Source organism: Merops nubicus, unplaced genomic scaffold (assembly GCF_000691845.1).
Source record: "Merops nubicus isolate BGI_N331 unplaced genomic scaffold, ASM69184v1 scaffold18519, whole genome shotgun sequence".
Taxonomy (NCBI): Eukaryota; Metazoa; Chordata; class Aves; order Coraciiformes; family Meropidae; genus Merops; species Merops nubicus.
The window spans coordinates 1,646-21,583 of NW_008630395.1; the positions used below are offsets into that span (position 1 = coordinate 1,646).

At 34.3% G+C, this 19,938-nt stretch overlaps 1 protein-coding gene across 1 annotated transcript; it reads right to left on the reverse strand.

Moving 5' to 3' along the window:
- Nucleotides 1–295: 295 nt before the first annotated feature.
- On the reverse strand, nt 296–18,991 carry UNC13C (unc-13 homolog C (C. elegans); the record flags this gene model as incomplete). Its single annotated transcript, XM_008947290.1, has 2 exons — nt 15,883–18,991; nt 296–356 (listed from the first exon to the last, which is right to left on the reverse strand). Coding segments are annotated over exons 1-2 (3,035 nt in total), but the record flags the coding sequence as incomplete, so codon positions are not given.
- Between the last annotated feature and the right edge of the window lie 947 nt (nt 18,992–19,938).

Below are 19,938 nucleotides of genomic sequence, written 5' to 3' on the forward strand. Positions count from 1 at the left end.
TATTATATTACTACAATGAAGAAAAAACCCAAACCACTCCTACAAAGGATATTTATTTCTTATGCAAAGAGGTAAAAACTTTTGTCATTCAGTTGACCTGTGCAACTGAATTTGTGCATTCATTTTGTAAAAATTACGGACTTAAAAATGTAGAAGACACGCAAAGAAACTGATTACCTTCTTTTTAAAATAATTCAATTTCTTATAGGAATAAAACTTAAAAATAAACCACAGCACTATGACACTAATTTGCAGATAGAAATAATAAAATTCAGTCATATTGGCACTTACCCACTAAATGCCTGGACTGCATAAAGCTTGGAAGTATCCAAGGAACTTGCACTTACTATCCGAGCCTTTAATAAAGATAAAAAAAAATACAGTTATTCCATTGCTCTTAGCACATCTTGGACAGAACTCAACCGCATCAAACATATAACACCTAATATGAAAATGTTTAGCAGGGTCAGCTCCAGGCCAAAGCTAGAGTAACTATTGCTTTGGAATACATTTTGGTGGCAATCAGCATTTGGTGAAACACACTGGAAGATCCTATGGGAAGATAAGACATTGCTTCCCAAATATTGCTGTCCTTTAAGGCCTATAGCATATGCAGTGTAGATGAGAATTAGAGGAAAAAATCCCAGATATCATGTTTGACAGTAGCAGACCCCTGTGTTAGCAATTATGATAAGCACAACAGTGAGGGTATCCTGTTTATAAATGCAACACATTTGCAATACACAAAGGAGAACAAAAGAGTGGAAAGCTGGGAAAAACATGCAGATTTCACAGCTAAAATGAAGGAAACAAACAAGTCAAATAAGTCACAAACAAACATCAACAAAATACATGATCCCTATAGTAAATATGTGATTTGAAACCTTTTCATCCACAGAACTGCTATCTGAAAGAGAATTGGGAAGAAGGGGAATATAGGTTAGACAAAACAGTCTCTAAGAAAATACCTTATGCTATAAAAAACTGACACTGTTTTAATCTGCTAAAACAGAGCAGAATCCAAGCAATACCTGTGCTTAGCTGTGTCACTCCAACAAGACCACTGTCATTACATTACAAACAAGCCAAAAGATGTTTTCACTAGATATGAAGCACTACCACTCATGCAGGGCTGCGTGGATACCACATAGTTTGCATACTGGATTACAACTCCACATGATTTTTAGGGGGTTGTTTGGATTTTATTTTTTTAATATTAATGAATATATATTCAATATAGTTGCAGAGTTCAAAAAAAAAGAAAACACTATAATGCTCTATTTTCAAGGAAAATTAAAGTGTTTCTACTAAGGATGTAAACACCCCCCTCTCAAAACTCCTGAACTATAACTATTCTATCACAGCTATTCATATGATGACAGAAATTAACCCCCAAACACCAACAGACCTTTGCTGACAGGAAAAGCAAACCATATTTTATGGTCTTCTCAATTTTAAAATACAAGTACATTTAACATTTTTATATACTCTTCCACCAGTAAGTGTCTTTTTTTGACACTCTATAGTACAGTGTATACATGGAAAGAGTATTTTAATTGTCACCTTGCTGGTCTTTCAATATTTTTTCCCCATGGAATACAGATTCTAAAAGCCCTTTAAATAGTTCAGTTGTTTTTAACATGTTTGGAGATATCCCACGTAACACACATTACACCTTAAACGTGTGCCACACAATTTTTAAGCCAATTTACCTACCAGAAAATGTCACATTCGTACATGATTCATGTCATACAGTATAGTGGTGACAATGCAGGGAAATAAAAGGCTCTATTATGCCACTAACTTTTTAGGCTACTTACGTGATCAAACCAAAGCACATGCACAGGAACATGCAGAATAGAAACTGGAGATAAGTTGTTCAAAATGTTTTATCAGTCAGATTATATCTGATTATGTATCATTCAAAAAGTTTAAAGAGGACTGAGCTAAGTATTAGTAATGTCACGACACCAAATTGAAATCCACAGAAAAGCCAGCTATGCAACAGTCTCTCCTCCTCTGTAAGACCAGAAAATTTGTCATTTTCTTATGCCTAACTGCAGATCATAGCATTTTTTTTTTCACAGCTATTGCAAATAATCCTCTTAGAAAGACTACACCTAAAAGAATGAATTATAATGTCCCAAGGAGAAAGTTTTGATTTATACGGAATGTTAAATTAAAACTACTACAAATAGTAAGTACCACAATTCAGTAAAAATAAAGTACATCTCTGTACACCAAGAATAGCTGTTTGCCATGAATCAATACTTTTCATAGTTCTTCTCTTGAATATAAATGAACACAGAGTATCAATTTTTATGTTTTAGAAAAATCAATTAAGGTATTTTTTCTGCTAGGACAGGAACTATTCTAATGTTTTCTCACTTCAGAACTTCCCTTGCTGTTCAGAAGTACTAGAATTTTTACTTTGCCTCAAATTAACTCTTGACTAAATTATTAGTATTTTAGTTGTCAAATTACTCTTATTTGACTGAGTAGATTTACAAAAATGACCTTAGCCTATATATTTAATTATTATTTGTGAAATGTATTTGTCTGGCAACATCAGATATGATTGGCTACTCTTTCTCCCCAAACTTGTAAATAAGATTTGGACATCCATATGATCCTACTTTCCCACTACAAAATTTTTACAGAATTTTTGTAAGCAGGCTATGAGCAGGGCCAGGAATAGCTGGATGTCTCCAAGCTGGGCTGGTTGTGGAAACAAAATGAGATGTGCTTTTATGAGGGCTAAATGAAATAAGAAGAAGAATTAAAACCGAAGTGCTGGATCAGCATCTGGACAGGTGAATGAGAGGAAAGGTAAAAAAGACTACACTAATAGGACCTTAAGTAGGAGAGAATTGAGAGTGAATAAATTCTCAGATGTGTGAAAAAGGCAGAGTCCAAAAGGTGGACAGAAAGTTGGGGACAGAGGAAAATTTTAGGCAGGAAATCACTTGTAAGGTAAGAAGCCTCACTGTAATCTGTTCATGCAACATACACCATATTGCTAGAATATCTAATCATAACAACATTTGTAATACACTACCATTTAAAGATGAATAATAAATCTTAATATTATGTGGATTGCAGATTTTTAATAGTTTGCAGGTACTTTGCTACCTGCTGCCTAAACAATCACACAAATATTTTTAAATTGAGTTGTTTAGAAAGTTGTATTAAAAAAAAAAAAAGTAATTGTTGATATTTGTCTTCCACATTAAAAGGAATTCTGTGTTTCAGAGGATGAGAGGTGGACACAAGAAATTTTCTTTACTTCTCTCGGGTTTCAGCCAGCTTCATCTAATTTCATTAGAATTCCTTAACTGGAACCTAATTTTCTCTATATTTAGGAAGGAGAGTGGCAATCAAAAAACAGGAAGGGAAAAAAGATCTTGCGCATTAGGTTTGTTTTTTCTTTGCAGTTGTTACTTAAAAAATAAAATGCACAAGCCTAATGGCCTCTTTTTTCAATAGATATTGTATAAAGCAGACAACTGACGTAAATTTCCCAAAATGAGATTTTGAGAGCATCTCTCTTTTGTAACAAATGACTGCATCGTCAAAGACAAAATTAGTTTGAAAACTTCATTGCTTATTGCTTCTTGGGAACTCACCATGAGTGAAATGATCTGAACTGTGGAAGTATTCTCTGTGTGTATGAGAGCACCAAATCAGGAAGTGTACAGTCACCAAGCAATTCACTTCAGTAATCATTAGGCTACCAGAACAGACAGCAACATTCCTTGATGTAGATAAGAAATGAACTGTGATTATGTAAGAGACCACTGAATGTGTTTTCATACCAGGGATACAGGGCTATACTTCTCAGATTAAACTGCTGAATAACAATGATTTTCTTAAAAAAGCTTATCTTCATATAACTCCTTTCTATTCAGACATTCTATGGCAAACAACTAACCTAAGAAAAGTTATGAGTGTGCTGAGAATAGTGAAAACTCTGGTTCATTTAGTTAAATCTATGGAATACTTCTGGTTTTATTTTGGTTTAATTAGTTGGTTTCTCCTTAGATTTTAGATTTATGTGAAAATTCACTACATTACAACATACCAGCATAGCCTTCATACTATGCCTCTATACCACACGTCAGTTTTAGGTTACCAGAGTGCCTTTTACTATGATTATAGGGAAAGTCCGTGGAGTTGATATTACTCCATAATTGTTGCTATTGCAGCTCAGTACACTCCATGCATATGGTTCTGTGTGAGTGAGAAAGGATAGTATGGTTTTTTAGCCACTTCTTACTGAAAATTCTCTTTACAGACATCAGATATTGAAGGCAAAAGGAAAATGACCCCTCCTTTCTTTTTTTTTTAGGCAGTTTGATAATTTCAAATTCAATTATATTTAATTAGGTAACTGGTAAAAAGAGGAAAAAAAATGTTTTAACTTAGTTAAAAATACTGTATTGGTATAAGGTTTCTGTAGTTAATTCAAATTTATATATTTATAACAATCAGTACAAAGAAGAAGAAAAAGTAGCATATCATTAATTACAGCAAGGAAAGCATGATGATAAACTACCACATTACATGTCTCCAAAGAAGCTCATTGCCTAAGCAAATTTTTTAGGAGTCGATGACAGAACACAAAAATGTTAGTAACAGGAGGACAACCTTCAAGTATATTTACCAGACCATATTTTAAAATTCTCCTCCTTAGCCAGAAAGTTCTCTTCAGCTCTGTACCATTTTACTACCTCACCTCTAATTGTCCTTCTTTACTACCATTCCATAAGCCTCCCATAAAAAGACATAAACCTTTAGGTAAATATTAAATTAATAATACCCTTTAGTTAGAATTAGTCTTTAAGATTCCATTAATAAAAAGTTTCAGATATTATAAAGGCTGTATAGCATTCAATGTACCCAGTAAATCCTGGCTTCTGTTGAAAATAATTCACAGGTATCCACTGATGTAAGTTAGTTCCCAGATGAGGGGGAGTTAAAGAGGTTTATCTGGCATTCTTTTAACCCTCTCAACTAAGCCCCCAAGTTATTTTCTGTCCACATATCAGTTTAATGGTTTTGAGAAGAGTAAGTAAAATTTCCAACAAATGTTTATTAAAGGTGTATAATTACTACTGAAACTTGGTCCAAAAACTAATAGGTCTTATAAAAGTTGATCTTCACATTATTATCAACTGTTTTCCAGTTAATGCATTTTCTGATCTATCCATTTTTAATATCAATGTTGCCATGTGCAATTTACCAAAGAAGATAGAAATTTCATACAAGGTGACTAGTTTCTATACCCAAACTTCCTAGGGAAAAAAATATCTCAAGAATGCTGAAAAAGTATTCACTTCTGGAGTGAAAGTTAAACTAGCAAGGAAGATAAAGAAGCGAAGACAGACCTTTGCTTTCATAGCTTATGACACCATCAGAAATAAAATGGACATGATGACAATGATAGATGGACAACAGTCTCATCAGTCAGCAGAGAAAATTATATCAAAGAGGTTCAGGAGATTTACACCTCCCCATCACATCCCTCTGCCCCCACCACTCCCTCGCCCATGGTGACAAGCATCGTTCAAGCCTTGTGTCATTATTTTGCTTTTCCATCTTTCTGAGTAGCGAAGCATTATCCCAATCCGTTTCTCTTTCTTTAACAACTGCGAAAATTTATTTCACCACCTCCTGTCATAGCTGAAGAATTGTAATAAGGTCATAAAGTTCCAAACTGTTAGGAAACCCTATGATTAAAATGGTACTGTATATACGTTACCATTGATTTTCCACTCTTCCAAGTGTGCATAATTGTATAGCACCAAATTGTAAAAAGATTTAAAGTTCATTACTCTCTCAAACTGCCATTTTAATCTTTAATTCTGCAAAACAGTTGCAAGAGCATCAAACTGGCAGATAATTATGTCCTTCCTGGAATCAAGCCCCTTAGACATAACACTTGCTGGTATTAGATAGCAGTACAGCTGTTCCATGGAAATAACATGAAAAGTACTCAAAATTAGAAGTTTTTTGTAGTCTGAGATTGACAATTCTGATCAGTATGCATGGCTAAGAATGGAAATAAAGAGTGAAAAACATAGCCAAATAAAAGGAGCACATTAAAGAAGTAGATCGTCTGTCCAAAACAATAACATAAAATAAGCCATGCTAAAATAATAAATGCTGTATCCAGAAGCTAATATTATCACTACAGAATAGAATATTACAGCCTAGAGGATGTTGTGTTGCTGAAGCATATTCTAGGAAGATATACTCTATAACGCTTGAAAGATAATATTAAAACTAGCACATCATGTAAGAGATGAGTGATGCTTGTCTGACAAAGAGAAGGTCAAACTTGAATAAAGCTTGGTTGACAGGAGAAATAGAAGAATTGCTGCTAGCACTTTACTAGCAGTGATGTAGAAAAATCACTAGTGGATACATTGAGAGCCAAAAGAGGAGGTCAGCTTGGTTAAGAAGAACTGCATTTATGTCTTTATTAATAACTGGTCTGAAAATCTGAAACAAGAGGATGCACCTTAAAAATATGCCTGGTGTTTATAAATTGAGTTCCATTAAACTTCTATTGCTCTTGTTCTCTATTGTCTGTTAATAGCTACTAAATACTTCCGAAACTTACTTTTAAATGAATAAATTTTTCACTATCCAGCGATTCCTTGGTTATGTAATGTGGTATGATACTAGTGCCTCTTAATTTTTGCCGTTCCCCAAACAAAAAAAAAACCCAACCAAACAAAAAAAAACACCAAAAAAACCCAGTCCCCTTGAAGACCAGGCTTTCTTGATAGCCTCCAGATTGTTAGAGTGACTTTAGCAACTAAAATGCAGAGTGCATTCTGATCCCAGAACACATGAGAATGGTAAAGCATACATTATCCATGAAGGATAAAGAGGCATATTTTCTCTTTTGATACAAATAATAACAGTAAAACTAAGGAATAAGCTGGTGACAATACTTCAAATGCGTCAAACAGTAAAACAGAGTAACACTTTTTTTTCTCCATGGATAATGATGTTAGTTACTTGTCAGAGGTCAAAAAAAGGCAAGAACATATACTTACTCACAACTAAAAAATATAACATTTGTGTAAAAAATACTAGGAAGCTTAACATATTTTGTTCTATACTATAACTAACTTTTTTTTTTTTTTAACCAAAGCAACTCAAAAAAAGTCTCAAGATAATTCTCATGGAAGTAAAGGGATTTACCTTAACAAAACAAAAAATGGTTATTTTTTTCACTTAGCTGTTATATTATAGATAGAAACAAAATCAAATTACATAGTGTTTTATTTAGCTCTGCTTGCAAGTAATAACAAGTTGGAATAATTATGCATAAACACTAAACAGATGCACAGATGTTAAGAGCTATAGACTTGTACACTGGAATTCAAATAATGACTTTTGGTTCTATTGGACTTTTTCTGCCTGATAATGCATGCATAAATACTTCTGAATTCCACCATCCCTTTTGGAGTTGAAAGGAAAAGCTGTGTCTCCTTGTCCTCTGCTTTTCTTTTTATTAAAAGAAAATTTCAACCAGCATGCCTTTTAATGTTCCCAAAGAAAAAATTATGCTACTTTATGTTTGCAGTATCTTCCCTGTGTTACGGACACAGAGAAGCATCAGCTCTGTCCTGTTTTTGCCAACTGGAAGAGGAAGACCTACAGGTTAAGATGAAGGTAAGATCAAATCTTATTCATCCATTTTATGCATATATTGTTCTCCACAGGTTTACATTCAATAATAAGTTCATCATAACTCCTCTCTCACTCCATCTTGGTATATATGCAGCTGATGGACAAGAATTCCTTTGATGAGACGGCAATTACACTGGTGATTCCTAGAGCCATACAGTTTATGAATCTGTGATAGCATTGACAAACCACTTCCTTCTATTTGGCCTGTGATCAAGAAACCTAATTTCTCAAAGAGAAGAATAAGAGTTAAAGAGATTTATTTTGCCACATAACATCCATGAGGTTCCAGTGTAACATAAACAAGCCCAACAATTTTCAGTATTCAGCTCCAGAGAAGTTACTAGCAGCCAGCAGCTTGTTTTTTACCACTACATGTCTAGTCAAAACAGATTACAGCTTTTGTGCTCAACAGGATTTAATTTTTAAAATGTACATCTCTTTCTACACCATATTCTTTATCATAGTATAGTATCAAGGATATTTTAAACAGCTCTAACAGCAACACAATTAGAAGACAGGTTATTTGGAAAACCCTCTCTTTATATAGGCTTTCATCCCAAATTAGTAAAATTTTCAGTAGAATGAATGAGTTTTACACGAAGCAAGTGTACAAGAAAACTCTTTTACAAAAATGTTATATATTACAAAATATCAATTTATATTTATTCTTTTTTTTTAGAGTTCTTTATCTATGAATCAAACCTACCTATTTTCAGGTTTACCAAAACTTCTGATCATTCAAGCTCTGTTAAGAATCCTCTCTACTGATCAAGGAACCAAACCTCATGGTTAATGAAGTTTCATCAGTTTCAATAATAACTTTGCTCATCAGGAACTAGAGATGATTCAGATGCTTTCTCCTGTTGAGAGTCTCAGAGACACACAACTGTGTGGGTGCTCCACTGATACCTGGAAAATGCGCATAAAGAAGTCCGGCACCTGTCCCATGAAATTAATCAGAATTTCACCTGGGCAGCAAACCAGAGAATCTCTTTAAGTTTCACATTTTATTGTAATATTCTACTTCTCCAATAGATCAGAGGAAGATTTGAACATATTTATGAACTTGTGTTTCCCAAGTAATTACATTTTTTAAATGCATGTCTAGGTATTTTTTCAGCCAGTTGCGCCAGCAGATTCCTTTTATCCTAAAGATGCACTATGAAATGAAGCAGTATTATTCCTCCTCCTAAAATACAATGACCTAAAGAAAAGGCTTAAATGTTTTAGAAATAAAACCAGAAAATATCTGTTAAACTTGGTGATAAAATATTGATTTGTGTTTATTTCCACAGCAGAATCGGTATAAGTCAGTCCTTAGAACTGACATTCAGGCACAGATTTTCTCTTAGATCTAGCAAATTTGTTTTAAACCTGTATAAGCACAAAAAGGGCAGGAAAATTGCATGAAAATTAATAAATCTACATTAATTCTAAAGCCAGTGAAAACAGAGTTAAATAGTCTCCTACAAAGTAGCAGAGTAACAGTCTTTCTTCTGTTATCCCTTTTTTTTTTTCATAGAGTCAGTATTACAATTTAAGATTTTCTGATAAACTTGAAGACTGTAACTACAGTTAAAATATGATCAGACATAAGAACGTGATTGTGTTTTCTGAAAGACATTAAACCATTTTTTAAAGAATTCTTTCACTTAAAGTTTCTAAAACTTGGATTATTATTTTTTTAACAGGTATTGGAAAAACACAGCTTCTTATTAATAGGGGTGTGCTTTGATTTGAATGGTAAATCTATACTCTCTATACTAATTTTCCTTACTCTAATCCCTCTTTCAAAGGACTGAACACGAAGAAGCAGCAAGTGACTGATACAGACCATCTTTTCATGAATTCCTACCTTTAGAGTAGGTGGTGAATTTAAGTGCTTGCTGTTTCTCCACAGGCAAAAGATGGATGTATCAACTCCATCATTAACTAATTAGATTTCCTCACATAATTTTTCTAAATCAACCTTTAGACAATTCTATTACTCTCCACCTGAACAGACGGCTGTTTACAATTTTAAATCTCTGATATACCTTTTCCCCATCAAAGGACACAAGAGAAGCGGGAAGGATATAGAGACTTACTCCCAAATTCAGCTTCTTACCCCACAGAAAAAAAAAGTTAAAGATACTCATCAGTCATCATTCTGTTTACCTGATCAAAAGGCGGGCACAAACATGAAGTTAGGAAAGAAAAAAAAAAAAAAACAACAGCTGGAAAAACTGGATTATTAAATTCTGTAGTTCATTGTAATTTCAAATACAGCACAAAAATAGATTCTTTAAATTGCAATAGATCTTGTTTTCTCAGTACTATGCACCTATTGAAGTGTGTAGCAAGGGTACTCATTTCTTCCCAAAACTGTTTACATAACACGTGTTCCACTGTCACTGTCTTCTGATATGAATGAGGAAAGGAATTTACACAGATGAAAAGTCTGTGTAATCTACATGTTTACATTATTTACATATGAAAATAAAAGCAATAGCTGAAATCAACTTCAGTTGAAAAATATTGTGTTCTTAAATGCAGCTTTTTATACATCGTACATTAGGTGAATATATATTTTTAAAAAAAAAATAAATTGCAGATCAGCTGTATCAGCCACAGAGCATACACAGCCAGCTTTTATATTAATGAACTTTTTCATCAATCTGTGTTAAACTAATTAAATAAATTTATTAGGGTTATGGTAGAATACAAACAAAACCTTGTATCATGGAATACTATGTTTTCAGTATTTTAAAACACAATAGAAAACTTTGCGGTTTGGCACTGTTAAATTTTATTAACTAAAAGTGTTCCTATCTGGGCTATTCTTTCACAATTATGCAAAAACTAATGGCAGTATACACATCCATTACCTACTGCTGTTTTTTCCCCATTAGATAATCATAGAATCATAGAATCCTTTAGGTTGGAAGGGACCTCCAAGATCATCAAGTCCAACCATTGAGCCATTAGGGATCTAAAGTCCTCTGCTAAAACAGATCAGAATCTGTCAGGATGTCTGGGATTAGAAAGAAGAGGGAATTCATTTTGCTCAGTGAAGGAAAGCATCTCAAAGAGCATTTCACGAAAAAAAAAATAAAAAATTTTGCAAGCATCACAAGGTGATACCAAACTCAAACGAAACTTCAAGTGTACTGAGAACACTGCTTCAAGCCTTCCAGTGGAAGCTTCTGGTGAGTGTTTACAGTGAAATACATACATATATACATATATATATATATATAAAGCTGTATAAACTATGTCAAAACCACATCAACTTAAAGATGCATTAGTTTAAGACACATTGATTAGATATAATTATGCCTAAGCCATCAATACTGCCACAACATGATCATTCACTACAGGATAAGTATAAACTTCAGTTTGTATTTAATTTTTGTAACAACAAAATATGTGAAGAAATGAGGTGGTAATGACAACACAGGGATCATAGATTTCAAAGAATGCCTCCAAGATGGCAAACTGTTACTTTTGTGATGACTATGGCAGGACTGATTAAAAAGGGGAAAAGATGGCCATTAACAACCTCTTTTATACAGTGGTATGAATAAGACTAACTTGTATTAGCTATTACTACTGGTCAATGAAGTAATTTGAAGCTTAGTTTGGCATAATACACACAAATATACATGTTCTATTTTTATTAATTACTGCAATATTTTATACACTGAACTGAAATCCTGTCATCTGACTAGACATCCTTCCCTTACCCAATCTGCACCCGCAGCCTCAGAAGGAACTTCATTTCTAAGGAAAAAAAAAAAACCACAAAATAGAAACATAATTCGCAATATTTTAATCAGTTAATACACATCTACTTTTCATTTCTCCTTCTATGAACAGTGGTCCTTTCTTTAAGTCCACTTCCTCACAAAGTTAATGTAGATTTAGTGTAGAAAAACTCTTTAATATTTAAAAGCAACTTAACTTCACAGACTGTCACCACCAACTAACATGCAACTGCCATGATGAAGGTAATGATTTTATTTATCTATCCTGTTTCTACCTGAATGACTTTAAAATTACTCATTCATATACTAACCAATACCAGCTCAATTGATTTTCATCTGGGCCACAGCACTGATATTTTCAAGACCAAGTCCAAGACTTATATTAGTGTAACAAAATAATACTATTAACTATAATTATTAGTTACTAATAACTGTGTACCTATGCAAGTGTATTACAAATGAATGTGATGGTGGTAAAATAGAAAGGAAACAAAAGCCTGAGTACCACAAGACAAGGTGAGATTAACTTCTAAAGCCTATACTCTTTGGGAAAAATAGCTGACTCAAGCAGTTCCAGCAAATGGTTATTATATAAAAGGCTAGAAAAGCTATCAAAACTGGAAAATATATGCTTGTTTCAAAAGAGCATAGTTTGAACAGTCAGTTTGAAATACACATTAGTTATATACTTATGTTGCTGACAACATTTCTTAGTGTAGAACCAAATGACCACGCTGCAAGGGGAATGCAGTAATATATTGCTGGTTCCTTTGGCTTCACATGTTAACATCACATTTCCTCTTTCAGCCACATACAATCTAAGGTTATATTGATTCTGATTTCTAAGTTCTGTTCTTCGGTCAGACACCACTAAACACAATACAGATCCTTCCTATAATACAACAGAAACCCCATTTTGTGCAGCATTAGAGACAACTCCCATCTCTGGCTCCTGTAATCTGACATGCCACTGTATGAATGTCTAGAGTGAGGGGAGTTCACCCATCTTGACAACATAAACAATCTACAGGTTACTCTCTGGCAGAAATTTCAGACCAAAGTTTTTTTTAAAATCTGACCAGTCACTAAATGATCAGCAAGATCTTCATCAACTAGATCAAAAAGCTATTGCTCATAAACTACCATTCCTAGAAATAGTCTATGTTATCATTAAAAGCAACTTAGAAGAGTGCATACAACTCTGGAAGCTTAACCAGAGTGAGCATTTCATCAGGAGAGAGAATGATGGTTATTCTAAGGTACCTGTAAAAGATGACATAGGAATGGAATGAAAGAAGCCACTAGGAAAAAAAAAATCTAGAAAATAACAAGTGAGGACTGGAACAATAAATGAAAGGGTGGGAGTTATTCTCAATTCCAGCTAACAAAGAAACAAACCACTGGCTAGCATTTTTCTGGTGTTTTTCTAAAAAGCCATCAATCCTTCCATTAATATACACGCACCATCACAATACCTCTGTGTCCTTACAGAACTGTAAATCCGAGGATTACTCATGTACTGCTCCCCTCTCCTCTCATCCATATACACTATTACTTTCATTCCAGTACGCCTCCAAAGGACGTTGTAATAAATAATACATAAGCAATCAGACCATACTGTATTTTTTCTCTCAAGCTAGAGACAGAGAATAGGACTATTTAATGGAGCTCTTGTGCACTAATAAATTATTTATGTACGAAGGTTTCAATGACCTTAGTTTTGTGTGCTACTAGAACAAAAAAAAAATAGCATTTTAAACTTTTATTTTGTCCTAAATTGGAGAAATAATGCTACTGTATTATCTGGCTATATCTCTGCTTGGTCAGATTGCTGTTTATCTGTTCCTGCCTACATGGAGAGACAAAACAATTCGTTAAATAATAGGAATTAAACAATAGGTTATGCTTTCGTTATATAATGAAGATTAATTCAAGGAACTTGATCTGTAACTAGTATTTTTCCATTCACAAATGAAAAATCAGAAGTTCACTGATTCAGTGAATCAGTTATAGGGGTAAGAGTCAAAAAATCCAAGCCTCTCAAAAGAGTCATGTAAATCCTAGATCAGTTATTAGTCATTTTTGTTTAAAGTTATTACTGCTCCTGCAAATATTAAAAGGAAGACACAATACCTCAGACTACTATTTGCCTAAATGATAAAAGTAAGTATTCTCTGGACATGCATGGATCAACATGTAAAGAAGAGGAGGCAGGTTGTGAAAACTGAAAGGCTGCAATCTGTACTTTCTGTATGTTTACAAAAAGTTAAACAGAACTCCTTTAAAAAGTTATTTATAAAATGTTGTTGCCTATAGTAAATCAAAATTTGTTTGAAAAACAAGTTTGAAAAACAAGTTTGAAAAACAAGATGATATTTCAGTAGACTACTCCAGCTAGGAAATGTATTTTGAAATTTTTAAATTCTGAAGAATTGTTAGGTGTTCTGCAGACATCACAGGGTAAAATATCATATTCATACATTAGATGTAAACCATGAAAGACTGCTTTGTTAGTAAGTATTTCCACGTATGCTACATGTCTGAAAAATACATTTGTAACAAACTAGTAGGACTGTTGAGGCAGAATCCGTGACAGAAACATGTCCTCCCTGTTGGCATGGAAAACAGAACTGTTACTCAAGAGTCAATACATACTATTTGCAGAATTAATCTGAAAAAGAGCACTGCTGTAGCTGTTAATCTATAACTCCCTTTATCCTCTTGCTGTATTCCTTTTCACTTTTATTTCAGTGGAAATAAAAAAAGAAAGGTCCTAGTATGACAACTTATAACCATGCAGACACTTTATGCCCCATAAACTTCACCCAATAACACATTTTCATAAATTGTCCTTGGTGTCAGTTGCTGTCTCTGTAAATATAGTGTAAGAAATGCTTCAGTAATTCACAATAAAAAAAACAGTTGCTGAAAGAGGACTGAAAGAGGTTTTTCACCTGCTGGGTTAGAAGAATAACTGCATGAGATGCAACATCAAAATTAGTTCTCATTTTCTAACAGCCTATCTAATAGCATATACAACTGCATAGACTTTAAACAGTGGAATCAATCTGAGCCGCACTATTTTTCATCTTCCCAAGGGTGCTTGCTTTAATTAGATCCTCAGACCTTTATATTCCTATTGCACAGCAATGACAAAGTAAAATGTCTGTAGTCCCTCTGTACCGTGCATCAAAATCATAGAAAAGTAATGAAAACACTAGCTATTGCTAGCTGTATCTTCATAATACACCATCTAGTGTCTAACACAGTACTGTAGAAAAAAATCTGCAAAATCCAAATCTGACTAATACCATTATTTGAAAGTTAAAATCAACTTTAAAATAAACTCTCATATTAACAATATTTGACTTCTTATGTAACATACTTTCAACTTGTTTATTGTAAAAACATTTGTCCATGTAAAAAGGAAACTATAGTAACTCAAGCTTTACATACCCATTACTACTTATTACAATTTTTGGCTGAAGACATCATCTTTAAAATTAACGTATCAGGTGATAATTTTTTCAAGACAGATAATGAAAGCAAAGATTCAGTCAAGGTGACAATTACCATCTGGCTCGCTACAGTAATTATGGGCTCCCAATTCAATGCACATGCAACATTATAACATTAGCATTACAGCTTGTGTTAATAATGAAAATCCCATTTGTCTATTACTAGAGGCATTAAAGTTATTTATATGACTGTCTGCTTTGAAGTCTGTTAACATAGAACATATAGATCATCATTAATAAATCTGTATTAACACTCTCTGCAAGTTAAAGTCCTTTCTACTGCCTCTTCATACGTGGATGCTGCCATTTACACTTCAGTCTTTCCTCCACACCCTTCTCTTCCCTTTTTTGGGATTGAGTACTTGTGTGAACGCTTACTGGGAATACAACTGAGGACAGAATTAAAATCAATTTAGACTTGCACTCTCACAGGTACTAACAAGTTACAAGTTACATAAAGGATACAGAACACTGCTCATGAGGATGAATATAGAACCAACCACACCTCAAAAACTGTTAAAAAAGCACTGTAACATCTGAACAGTTAGTCCTACTCCTATGAATATATTTATAAAGCCATAAGAAAACCAAGAGCAATGTACTGTTCAATTCTTTTTATAAGATTTGAGTCTTGTGAAATTTAATTTTCAAGTTACTGAAGTTCAAAGCAGCACAATTGCTTACAAACACATTCAACTAAACATATTCAGAAAATACCTTCAAAACAAACTTGTAAAATTTTCACGTTTTGACTCCCAAGGGACTATTTTACCTTGTGAACAAAAGCAGATAGAAGCAGAATCTTTGCCACCAAATTAAATGGAAGCAGGACAGGATACCATACAGAAATTAATACCTAGCTCCTGTAGGAACAATGTTACACTTAAAAGACAACATTAAAGTATTATTACCTCCAGCAAGGATCTTCTCTTCCAAATCACTCATTTGCTTCTTGTACGCTTTTAAAGCAGCTTCTTTAAATGATGGTCGTATTCTTTTTTTCTTTGGAGTTTCAGTAAGCATCTCTGGGACATTCTGATTTTCATCTTCCTTTATTTCTATGTCAGCAGCCATATGACTTTCAGCTTCCACTATCTCTTCACTGACCACACCATCAAATTGTGCATCATATTGTGCCTCTGGCACTACTGCATATGCTGTGTCATATGAAGGCTGGCCCAGTTCATATTCTTGGACCTGCTCACTAGTTTCACTACTATTAGTTCTATTTTCTAGCTTAGCAAGGACTTGTTCCATTACTTCTACATAGTCAGTTTCACTCTCACCAGGTGGTTCAATTAAGTCTTCCTCATACTCTGCTTTGTAGCAATAAGGCTCAGCATAAACATCAGAATCAAGCGTTGTACTTGATTCATTTGCAGTAGACTGAGATAAAGTTCTAAACCTCCCCATGAAAGACGATCCACTGTCATCATACCCACTTAAACTTTGTGTGCTTTTATTCCAGACTACTTCTAAAGCTGATTTAGCACGCTGGAGTGTGGATCCAAATTTAGGAAAGCTGAAAGTCTTATCAGAAAGATCTATGCTTAATCGGCTATGCCATGATTTAGGGGCTGTTTCTTCCGAGTCATCACTTGGTAGTTCACTCTGACTTCGGTACATCATAGGCAATCTGTTTTGATTCTGATAAGAGGAGATAGAATATGTTTCTTGATAATCATCATATTGACCTGTCCACTGACTTTGTGATTCACTATCAAGGCCTGGACATGATGGAGAAGTACCATCAAGTGTAAAATCATAGCTTTCAGTATCATACTGGAGGTCAGAACTTTGGCACTTTCCAAAATCAGTCTGTTGATCTGAAGGGCTGCTCATATCATACACAAAAACTTCCTGTGTGGATGAGTCTAGCCCCAAACCTGCCCCTTGTTCCAACTGATTCCAGTCTTTCCATGGGGAAAGATCATCATGTAAAGAAAGCTGAGAATCACTATAGCGGCTTCTGTCTCCAGCTGCACATATTATTCCATTGCTTACTCCACTGTCAACAGTTTCCATGTTCTCTGCTTCATTCTGTTCTGGATACTGTTGCATGTCTTGGACAAAAGTCTGTTCCTGGGAACTTCCATACCAGTTTGTGGGATCATCTTGTCTTCGCTGCCAAAGTTCTCGATCGGAGGAAGACAACAGTGAACTGCCATTTGTTCTGCTGAAATACTGATTTTCTGAAAAATCCTCAGAGTAAGATTGACACAATTTTGAGAAGTCTGACTCTGAACGGCTAAGTTTTGGTGTTGCAAAATCATTCTGTAAATGCCATAGAGGAGTCATGTCCGAGTAATAGGTCTTTGACTGTTTTTCCATTTTGTCAAATTCCGGTGACTGATTGCTGTAAGTTCTTCTGTTCGAAAAGGTGCTATTGTCAGCAGTTGTATTAAGGTCTTTAGTATTTGAGGACTTGATACTCCCCTTTGTAGTGCTTTTTTTAATTTGAAGTGCTGATTTAGATATCTTTGCATAACTGTTCCTATTTATATCTGATTCCAAGTCTTTATCACTGTCAGGTGACTCCCAGTCACGCATTTTACTTTTTGTCTCCACAGTTAAAAGCTTCATATCCATACTCTCATATGTCTGAGAAGAAGGTAGTCCTCTTTCTTTTTTGTCTTTTATATCATGGGTAAATATATCTGTAGAAATTCCAATGCCAGTTCCCTTAAGCTTATAAGACTTTTTTAATATCAAATCCCTCTGTTGTGAGGACTCAAAGTAAACAAGAATGGGTCTTGGCTTTGCATTTGGACAGTCTCTTTGTTGCCCCAGTCTTTGGGCGAATTCAATTTTAATAGTGCTCTGTGCCTCAGAGAACCCCATTTTATCTATCAATATTTTGTAAACTGTGCTTTCGGTTTTTTCAGGCCTCTCTTCAGGCACATTTAGAAACCGAAGACTTGCTTTGTTTCCTGGATGGCCTATCTGCTTAATGTAGTCATGTATGTCCCGAGTTTCTCTTCTGGACTGTACAAATCCAGTTCGCAATTGTTCAATTTCATTTTGTACAACTTCTACACTACTAGAAATTTCATCAATTGATTGTTTCAGAGCATTAACATGCCCCCTTAATTCAGAGAGTTCTGTTTCAATTTGACTTATTCCCTGAAGCTCTTTAAAAATCATTTCCATAACATCATGGGTTTGACTAATACAACCTGTCGAACTAAAGCCAGGTTCAAGAGTATTTGATTTCTGGTGACGACCAGTTCTGTCTAGAGATTTACTTCTCAAGCCCCATGTTTTCTTCCATGTACTTAGTTCTGAGTCTGATGAGACACATTCTTGGCTCTTCTTCCATTTCCTTAGTTTTCGCAAAGCTCCCAGTTTCAGTGTGTGTAAAGTGCGTTCTCCATCAGAACTTCCATCAGATGGTGCAAGGCTGCTTAAGCTTTTTCTGTTGCGTCTCACAGGCATCGTGTGGGATAAGTGTTCGTTTTTCTTGCTATTACTTTTTACTTCACTTAATGACTCAGAATATGAACTATCATTTGACGACAAATCTTGAACTATATCTTCATCATTACTGTTTGTGACAAAAATATGCTTTTGCAGTCCATTGGCAATAGCAACTCTATAACTGAATGTTGGAGAAAGTGAAAATTCTTTATTACTTTCCTCTTCTTCAGCTGATAAGTTGCGAGAAGATGGGCACTTTGCAATCTTTTTAACAGTGCTTTTTAAAGTATTTGAAAATTTTGGATTTTTTGTTTGTCCAATTTGAGTTAAGTCTTGTTCCTTTTTGCTCTGACAACTTTCTTTCCTTTTTGTACTATTTCCCGATTTCTTTGTAAACATTCCTTTGCAAATCTTATATATGTAAGGTGAGATCAGGCTCTTTAAGAAAGCAGAAAAAGCAGAAACCATGGAGTGTGATTTATGTCAAGCTGTTTCCACAACACACAATTTTTGTTCCAGACAAGTATTTGTATCTCCTCCAACAGGATCATCAGCAAATATGTCATCAACAGAGAATATAGACAAATAAACTACTGATGCTCTAGTATCTGGTATTTGAGAGGTGTGGGGGGGGGGAAATTAAAAAAAAAAAAAAAAAAAAAAATCACACTTCTGCTTGTTTGAGACCAAGTCCTGAAGAGGTTTTGTATGTCTTCCAAAATCTCTCTCTGTTGAGCATGGCCTCTTGAGGTGTCTAAAAAGGAGGGAATGACATTACAATGGCTGCCAAATGAACTTATCATTCAATAATAGTGCTCTTTTTTATTTGACTGGGTTACAACAGAAACAGAGTAGTAATGTATTTATTTGTTTTCCTCATAATGGTCTGAATGGAATTTTTCATGAACAATATAAGCTGAAAGCAGTCCTAGGCAAATATTTTTAACATAAATTAATAAACTATGCTTATTTACAGGCTTCTTTGTCCAGTTTAATTCTCTGACTTTAACTGAGATATTTGGTATTAATGGTGTTTGCATTCTTTCAGAGTAATGACATTTCAGTTTAGATCCATATGAATCATAATGACAACTAATAGGGTATCCTCATCAAGGTTACTAAGTTTTACATTGTTCTGGTCACAGCAATAACAAAAACAAAAACCCTACAACCAATTCTACAGAAAACAAGAGGAAGAGGAAGAAAAAAATATCATTTACAAGTCTCAGGACAAAACCATTACATCAGGAAAGCAATTTGATCAAAAATATGGAAGAGTAAGAAGAGATTTCATGAGGTATCTGTAAGGTGAATGCTTTTTAAACATATAAATATACTCTTCTGTAAGCATACACCTTCCAGTCTCATACCTGCAGAATAAAGTGAAGACAAATAGCTCAGAAAAATCCAGCAAAGTAGTAGTTCCTAAGAGGCCATTTCAGTTTCTAAACCAGCTAAAAATTCTTTGGCAGAATAAGAAGTTTATTTAGGTACAGGCTATAAGAAGGGTTAAAACTTGCTCTGTAGTGTCTTAAGAGAAGTAAAGGATA